Source organism: Neolamprologus brichardi, unplaced genomic scaffold (genome assembly GCF_056152115.1).
Source record: "Neolamprologus brichardi isolate AB-2024 unplaced genomic scaffold, ASM5615211v1 NODE_ptg000031l+_length_7269946_cov_1, whole genome shotgun sequence".
Classification (NCBI taxonomy): Eukaryota; Metazoa; Chordata; class Actinopteri; order Cichliformes; family Cichlidae; genus Neolamprologus; species Neolamprologus brichardi.
This window is the reverse complement of record NW_028270136.1, coordinates 6,278,512-6,287,500: the sequence shown is the minus strand read 5'-3', so window position 1 is coordinate 6,287,500 and position 8,989 is coordinate 6,278,512. Positions and strand designations below refer to the sequence as shown.

Sequence of the window (8,989 nt, the reverse complement as noted above, 5' to 3'; positions counted from 1 at the left end):
AATAGAGCCGCTGTGATAGAATACAGCATTAATGAATCAATGGTACAGAAGTGGAGGAAGCAAGAAGAATGAGTTGAGTTTGACTTATCTGACTGTTTTGTTTATAATCCGGTGCACCTTATGTATGAAAAATACAGTAGTTCCCTTGTGGAGCTTAATGACTTTTAACCAGTGTTGGGGAGTAACGGAGTACATGTACCACCGTTACGTATTTAAAATACAAAATATGAGTAACTGTATTCGGTTACAGTTACCCTTTAAAAAGGTGGTATTCAGAATACAGTTACTTTGTCTAAATGAATGGATTACACAGCGGTATTTTCCTGTTTCATAAGGCTATGAAGTATATATTTTTGTTTTCCACGCCGGTGGAAACCCAAACAAAACAGGAATTAAGAGGCTCTAATTCCTGCATCTCAATCTCGCAGCCCATGTCGCCTCTACTTGCGGCCCGCAAAATGACCTGAAGAAATATTTTAAAAATTTATTCACAAAAATGATTTGTTATGAAGGCAATAGGCAGAGTGTTACAGGCATAGCCCTAAAGAATGTAGCATCATGGGCAGTGTAGTCCGTGCTGCAGGGAGAATGGACTGCTGTACCCGTGATGTGTCTGTGAGTGAGGAGGGAGAAAAAGGAAAAGTACGAGCTGTCTCCGTACTTTACCACTGTATGTATGTGTGTATACATATATACATACATATACACACACACACACACACACATATACATATATATATACACATATATATACATACATATATATACATACATATATATACATATATATACATATATATATATATATATATATATATATATATATATATATATATATATATATATATATACATATATATATATATATATATATATATATATATATATATATATCCCGCATACTAGGTTAAAAACAAAAGGTGACAGAGTGTTTGTATCAGTGGCTACTTTACATTTTAAAAGAAACCTTCCCAACACTGCTTTTAACCTTTCAGCCAGAGATTGCAAAGAAACATGAAAATTAACGCATGTAAACGTAAATGGAGCTTTTCTACGTCCAAAGTGAATATAATGTACTCGTGTTGCTGCAGTAATACTCCAATGAACAGCCTCAGAGACATCCTAATCTAGGGACATTCATCCTAAAAGGCGGTGTAAACTGTTGCAGCGGGTGGTGCAGTGATGCGTGTGACGGCAGCCTCCCTGACCTGTTAGCCACTATGCTGGGATAGTAAGCCTTCTGGTTATGGTCCACGCGCTGGTCACTCTCATGGATGAAACGCTCCTGCTCGCTGAAGGCTCGGATAACCGACGTGCCCAGCAGGGTTTCATTGAAGTGGGTGTAAATTGGGGAACGACTGACCGACTCCAGACGCTTCAGCTGGCGAGATGACGCCACATAAAACCTCTGGACAGAGCAAGGATAGACACATGTGACTTACATAGTGTGAGTACAAGAAAACAATTATTGGAATACGATGTGTTAAATTTGTTTAGATCACAGGAATAAGGAAGGATTTGTCTGTGTTTCAGTTTGGCTCAGCTGTGGCCTGAGAGTGTGTGTAGTTTAGAGAGAAAGGAAGTTATGGACACTGGAGGTCTGCTGTCATAGAAGGAGACAGGAAGCTACAGTTGCTGATGCTGATACCTTTAATAAAAACTCATAATTGTTATAACTTAGAAGCAGGTTTGCAGGAGACTCTCCACCTTAAATGTAAGACAACAAGAGGCCACTGGCCCAGTGGATGCAGAGTGGGGGTCTCAGTGTTTGTAATGTGTTAACTCTGTTTTCTATGTTGTGTAGAGGAATCTGGTGTAGCTTGGGTGAGGAGATCACTTTTATGACCGGCAGGAAGTCACGTACACAGAGACACACACAGTGCTTTGACTGTCACACACCTACATGCACACTCACGTGCTCGTGCACACACACAAACACAGAGTTTGCAGCACACCATGGGGTATGATGGGGTCGCTTCTATAAAGCTGACTGTAACTAACAAAGCAGTGAAAGATCTGCAGAGGGACACCGGCCTTGCACCTCTCCCCTTCTAGAAGATGCTTAACTGAAGATGAATAAAGGTTTTGTGAAAATGACTGAGTTCTGGTGCCGTCTCTGGAAGCCTCGAGGAATAAAAAGAAGCGGGGTGAAGCTGATTTCGTAACAATGGTCAGAATTACAGTGCAGGGAGGCGTAGTACTGTGGGGATAACACTGGAACATACTGACACTTCAGAATCCGTTTCCCTTTTCAAACTCACCTGCACAAAAAAATAGAGCAGACCCAGGAAAGGAATGATGATACTGACTAGAGGTGTGGCAATCAGGATGATAACACAAGAGCCCAGCACGTTGAACATGGAGCCCAGGAACATCTTAATAATGCTGGGGATCAGCGTGTCAATGGTGTCCATCTCTTTGGCAAAGCGGTTGACCAGGTTACCACTGGGGGTTCGCTCAAAAAAGGACATAGGTGAGCGCAGGACATCGTACAGCATGGACTGGTGGAGGTACCGGGACGCCAGAACACCCCCAATGGACATGGACAGGGAGTATCCAAAGACAGCCACACCTGAAGGACAGCAGAGGAGCACAATATCATGACTTATTATTTCTGTGTGGAGAACACACCTGCATAAGACGAGTCTATAACTGAGGGGAACGAGTTGGAGAAGGGGGGCCTGGACCCTAGGGCTGTGCTATGACCAAACTCTCATATCCCGATATTAGACATCTATCGTCCTGACAACGATATCACAAAAATGTTACACTTTCTGTAAAGTCTGTGAATCTCGGGCAGCTCGACTTGTGTGAAGTGTTTCCACCTGGGGTCGTGTACCTGGAGTCGAGCGTTTTGACCGATGCATGAAGCTATACATTTTTTGTTGTAACGGCCGCCATTTTCTTTGTATTTATTAGACGACGTGCTGCGAGGATAAGCCTGTTTTTTAACGTTTGAGTCTAAGATGTGTTTGGAGCACCTGACGGCTCTTTTTGCTTCTCCGCATTCTGTCACGTGACTCGTGTTGGTGGCAGAAGAGGTTTGCTGTGTTTGAGTCTGAGGTGTTGGACCGGTTTGCTGCATAGTGTGCATCGTACAGTTTTCAGTTTTCAGACTTTTCATAACCAAACCATGTCCGTGCTACAGAGGTGGCCCCTCGTTTAGGAATAAGGTCCTTGATTTGTTTGGACTGGTCCTTCTGTTTGTCATCATTTCAGTTTATTTTGAAAAGTCTCAACAGGCTCTTCAGCTTTATTGTGAAAGGTTTATGTGGAAAATAAAAAAGAGGAAGGCACAGCCACACGCTGGGTTTGCCGTCGTTGTTGCTAACGACAACACGTAAAAACAGTCGCCTGTCCGTCTGTAGTGTGGTTATTTTAAATATAAAGGGAATACTCCGCTACAGTGACCGTCAGAACCATGAAAGCATATTGCTGTAAACAGTTTATTTTGCGACACCACGAAACAAACGATAGCGTAAAATGAAACGATAGATGTTTTCATATTGTCATCAGATATATAGCGTCACATCAAACAGCCCTACTGGACCCCAGCAGTGACAGAGCAGGACCGAGGGCGCGCTGCAGGGTTAACCAAGCATATTATTAGTCAACGGGTGGTGGACACGGTCACCCTGCTGTGAGCTGACACCACATCACAGTCTCCCTCCATCTCTGTCCGGTGGCACCTACATGGAGATGTGCGAGTGTCCTCTGGTGCTCCAGCTTCCAACAGACATGAGATTAAGTAAGCACACATGTCAGGCCTGTGTTGGACTGGCCACCTAACATTTGCATGTGGTTTGTTTAAAAAAAACGATGAGCAGGAAAAAGCAAAGGTGCTTTTTCCTGCTCATCGTACAATGGCTACCCTTGGTGTTGCCTCACTTTCTGAACCAGACAAAAACATGATTTTTCCTCCTGTCATGCTCACCCTGAGACAGGCCAAAGGCACCATACACCCCCAGTCTCATGAGTCTGTTAGGCTGCGTGCCATTAACCACAGGGTCATCGGTCCACAGACTCAGCCAGTAGTTGGAGAACAGGGAGAGCAGGTGATGGGCAAGAAACAGCAGAAGACTGATGCAGGACAGAAGCACTCCAATGGACTTAAAATAGGCCCAGAAGACAGACAGCTTAACCTGCGGAGGACAGGAGAGCTGCTGTGATCCCAGACTGAACATAGACACGTTATACAGAAATGTTTGCATTCATACATGCGACCACGTGCAGATCCACACACCTGCCCAGTGCTGGCCTTGTCAGCCTCCGTCAGCTTCCCCACCTCGGGATTCTTGGGCTTCTTGCTCAGCTCCTCGTCTGCTTTGGTTGACTGTTTGGATGCAGTGCAGACACCTGGACTGCTGCTTAAACAGAAGGACACTTATGTGGTTAGTGAGACTCCCCAGCCCCCCAGGACCCTTACCCTAAATCACTCACGCAGCAAGAGTGGGCACGCTGCCGTTCTCCAGTCGTTGGATGCTGCTGTTTGGCACGGGCTCTAAATGGAGGAAGGAAATTTAAAACATGAAGTCGATCTGAGAAGACCAGCTGGAGCAAACATGTATGATAAAATAATGATCAGACTTCATCTCAACAGAACTACTACTCAAAACACTGCACGGTGCTACGCTACACGGCAGCACGACACACTCCTCACCACTGTTATCAGCTTTGTCGACTGCAGCGTAAGTTCGCAGGAACTCTGCAAAGGCTCCCTCTGTGGCCATGAGGTGCTGGTACGAGCCCACCTCTGAGATCTCGCCCTTCATCATGACCAGGATCAAGTCAGCTTGGGGCAGGTAGCTCAAGCCGTGGGTGACCAGCACACGAGTCTGTACATGGCTACACAGAGTTAGTAAACTTGGTCTAAAAGCATCTATGCTGCTGAGAGACAATTTCAACAACTAAAACAACTTTACATTTGGATTATCTTATGTTGTTTGGATAGTTTCATACAATCTACAGTACTGTGCACCAGCCTGAAACCACCACAGTCTCTTAGGTTCTACCTGTAAAAAGCCAGAGGAGTTGTTTTTTTAACACTATATTTTTGGGGCCTTTTTGATAGCAGAGTGAAACAGGGGGAGAGTGAGTGAAAGGCCCCATTTAGCCACATGGTCGCCTTTGGGTCAGCTTTTACAACAAGGTCAGTGTTATTCACAGACAGCTGTAGACGTTCCCAAACATTTTTTTAAACACTGATCTACGAATCATTCAAGACTAAAATGCACATAAACTCAAGGGATGAACACAGAGGCTGCTCAGTGAGCAGAAAAACACCGTGATGTCCCAGTCTGACTGGCAGAAAAACACCGTGATGTCCCAGTTTGTCTGGCAGAAAAACACTGTGATGTCCCAGTCTGACTGGCAGAAAAACATCGTGATGTCCCAGTTTGACTGGCAGAAAAACACCGTGATGTCCCAGTTTGACTGGCAGAAAAACATCGTGATGTCCCAGTTTGACTGGCAGAAAAACACCGTGATGTCCCAGTTTGACTGGCAGAAAAACATCGTGATGTCCCAGTTTGACTGGCAGAAAAACACCGTGATGTCCCAGTTTGTCTGGCAGAAAAACACTGTGATGTCCCAGTCTGACTGGCAGAAAAACATCGTGATGTCCCAGTTTGACTGGCAGAAAAACACCGTGACGTCCCAGTTTGACTGGCAGAAAAACACTGTGACGTCCCAGTTTGACTGGCAGAAAAACACTGTGACGTCCCAGTTTGACTGGCAGAAAAACACTGTGACGTCCCAGTCTGACTGGCAGAAAAACACTGTGACGTCCCAGTCTGACTGGCAGAAAAACATCGTGACGTCCCAGTTTGACTGGCAGAAAAACACCGTGACGTCCCAGTTTGACTGGCAGAAAAACACCGTGACGTCCCAGTTTGACTGGCAGAAAAACAGTTTGGAACCAAGAAGGTTGACTTCAGCCCAGAACTTATCTCTGGATGCTGTGCAGTGTCTAACAAAGAATTAAGGCTGACACAGCAAAAGAACAGTAAGGATAAGAAATGTGAGAACAGGCTGATTTACTGCTCACTGAAGCCAACATCCAAAGAGCTTTGGACTGCCAACAGTTAGTCCTGGGAACTAAAAGAGTTTATGCTGTGTAGAAGAACAAGACTTGTCCTACACACTTTCACATTCAGTTTCAATAAAGTGCTGTAAACATTTCCAAGTTCCTAGAAAATATAAAGGAAAGACGGGTGGCTCAAGAATTTTGCACAGTCCCGTACGAGCAAAGTACCAATGCTGTGAGGGACACACAGGATCCCAGTCATGATCCTGGGTATACGTATATGACTCCATCACACACACCTTGTCCTTCAGCAGTCCCTGTGGGCCGATGACTTGATCAAAGATGTGTTTCCCTACGTGAGCATCGACAGCAGACAGCGGGTCATCCAGCAGGTAGACGGCACGATCGCAGTAGACGGCCCTGGCCAGGCTCACCCGCTGCTTCTGCCCTCCTGACAGGTTCACTCCCTGCAGACAGACAGACGGTCAGAGGCAGACAGTATAGCAGGCTAGCTCATCATTGTAGAAATGCTGCCGGTGTCATCAAACAGCAGCAAAAGACTCAGTGACACACCAACAAGTCTCTCGCTCTCGCTCAGTAACCAGACGCCTCAACAAGAAACCGGGTCCCTGTGAATTCCTGGGGGTCACATCCTTGTCAAAGCTTTATCGGGCATCTCCTCCAAATACCTGTCGAGTCTTTGCTAATCGTACGGTCATGATCTCACTAACATTTAACACACTGAGGCCTGCAGTCTGACATGTAGCTCTTGGGCTTTCCTTTTCCCATTGCACCGTCTGACCACGATAACAAGTTCCTGGGATGTGCACTCCTGGGAAGACTGATGGCCTCGGGTGTTCAGGTGTGGTTTAATACAATACTACAAACCGACACAACACATGCTCAGTTAACTGCAGAAAACTGCATTTAAATAGCAACACTTGGCTTTTACTCACCTCTTAATAAGTAAGACGCAGTAACGATGTTTTCATAGGACTGCAGAGCGAAAACTGTTTTACGTTCTCCGAGGCCAACTTGTTTTGTGTCGACATTGATTTACACACAAAGACGAGTACTATGGGCTCATACCTTCTCTCCTATCTCAGTGTCATCTCCTGCAGGAAGTATGTCAAGGTCAGGCTGAAGGGCACATGCCTCCACCACATGCTGATACCAGGACTGTCTCCTCTCTTGACCAAAGATGATGTTGTCTTTTAAAGAGGAATTCTGGATCCAGGCCTGCTGGGGAACGTACGCCACAGAACCCTGCAGGGCAAGGACACAGGCACACCTTACACTCATTGGACAATTAAAGACTGCCTGTTATTTATTATCGATTTAGTCGTAATCACACTCAAGAATGCAGGCGCTACTAAAGTGGCCACTGTCCTTTATTTATTCAATACGCTGCTGTGAGAAAGAGTTTCATTGTAATTGTGCATCCTTCCATCCATCACTTATCAAAGGTGCTGGTGCTTTTGTACACGATCAAATATTCTGTGCTGGCAGGCAGCGGGGGCCCTCAGGCAGCGGGGGGCCCTCAGGCAGCGGGGGCCCTCAGGCAGCGGGGGGCCCTCAGGCAGCGGGGGGCCCTCAGGCAGCGGGGGTCCCCAGGCAGCGGGGGGCCCTCAGGCAGCGGGGGCCCTCAGGCAGCGGGGGTCCCCAGGCAGCGGGGGGCCCTCAGGCAGCGGGGGGCCCTCAGGCAGCGGGGGCCCTCAGGCAGCGGGGGTCCCCAGGCAGCGGGGGGCCCTCAGGCAGCGGGGGGCCCTCAGGCAGCGGGGGGCCCTCAGGCAGCGGGGCGCCCTCAGGGCAGCGGGCGGCCCTCAGGGCAGCGGGCGCCCTCAGGCGGCGGGGGGCCCTCAGGCAGCGGGGGGCCCTCAGGCAGCGGGGGCCCTCAGGCAGCGGGGGGCCCTCAGGCAGCGGGGGGCCCTCAGGCAGCGGGGGCCCTCAGGCAGCGGGGGGCCCTCAGGCAGCGGGGGGCCCTCAGGCCTCTCAGAAAATTCAGGAGAAATTTCTCAAAGCACAAAATCCCAGTGCTCTTCAGACCCAGTCACGTCCCCAGACCCAACCATGCCCCCCTGACAAGCCACGCCCCCGGGGGAATGCTAAGGGGGAACACAAGCTTAACATATAGTTAATGCTGTGCAGTGCAGCAGGTAGTCCTCAGGCCTCTGTACTGGAGAAACCAAACAGCCACTCAATACACACATGGTGCAACACTGAAGAGCCACCTGGACAGCTCTACATCTGCAAGGTCAAAGGTCACTCTTGCAAGAAAGCCAATGTTCACATTTTAGACAGATGGTTTAAAAGGAGAGTAAAAGAGGATATCCATGTCCACTGTAAATGACCATTGTTGAACTGAGGGCGGGGCTTATGACTAGGGATGGGTATCGATTAGGTTTTATCCGATACCGGTGCCAAACCGGTACTTTTGAAACGGTGCCGGTGCTTAAACGGTGTTTAAAGAATGGAGAACACAAAATTGGTCCAAAACCTCTCATGTTCAGCTGTTTTTTGTAAAAAGATAACAATGTTAGCCTTTTCTGCAGCTATGGGGCATATATGGTATCACTCTTGGCTGGAAGCAGCTTAATCAATGGAAAAAACACAAACTTTGTCCAAAAACCTCTCATGTTTAACTGTTTTCCACTTTTTCTTTGGTCATTTTAGCCTTTTTGTCCAGGGTGAAGGGAGTATCTGCCATCAAACAAGAAGACAGCCGCATGTAGCTATGATGGTGTTTGCTAGTTCACCTTACATGCATTAATGTAATAACGTGGTTAGCCTACTCAACGTAAATTACACACGAACAACATTAAGCGACTCACGCAGAGAAGAACGGCTGCTGCTGCATCATCATCCTCATCATTTCTGCTACACTGGCAGGGCTAGGGGCCAGGACTCTCCTCTTCGGGTTTTTGGGGGATGTTGCTAACTCCGGGTCGATAACAGGCACCACAC

At 47.4% G+C, this 8,989-nt stretch overlaps 1 protein-coding gene across 2 annotated transcripts in view; it reads right to left on the bottom strand.

Annotated features, from left to right (window-relative positions):
- Positions 1 to 8,989, bottom strand: part of abcc1 (ATP binding cassette subfamily C member 1 (ABCC1 blood group)) — a 31,516-nt gene that overhangs the window by 8,827 nt on the left and 13,700 nt on the right. Inside the window, exons 17-24 of one of the 2 annotated variants that reach the window (XM_087837226.1) lie at positions 7,115 to 7,291; positions 6,325 to 6,492; positions 4,661 to 4,835; positions 4,441 to 4,501; positions 4,244 to 4,364; positions 3,935 to 4,142; positions 2,262 to 2,572; positions 1,209 to 1,408 (exon numbers count right to left, since the gene is read on the bottom strand). In XM_087837226.1, the coding sequence (XP_087693352.1) occupies positions 1,209 to 1,408; positions 2,262 to 2,572; positions 3,935 to 4,142; positions 4,244 to 4,364; positions 4,441 to 4,501; positions 4,661 to 4,835; positions 6,325 to 6,492; positions 7,115 to 7,291 (1,421 nt within the window). The remainder of the gene's footprint in view (positions 1 to 1,208; positions 1,409 to 2,261; positions 2,573 to 3,934; positions 4,143 to 4,243; positions 4,365 to 4,440; positions 4,502 to 4,660; positions 4,836 to 6,324; positions 6,493 to 7,114; positions 7,292 to 8,989) is intronic. The other variant, XM_087837227.1, reaches the window with a different exon arrangement.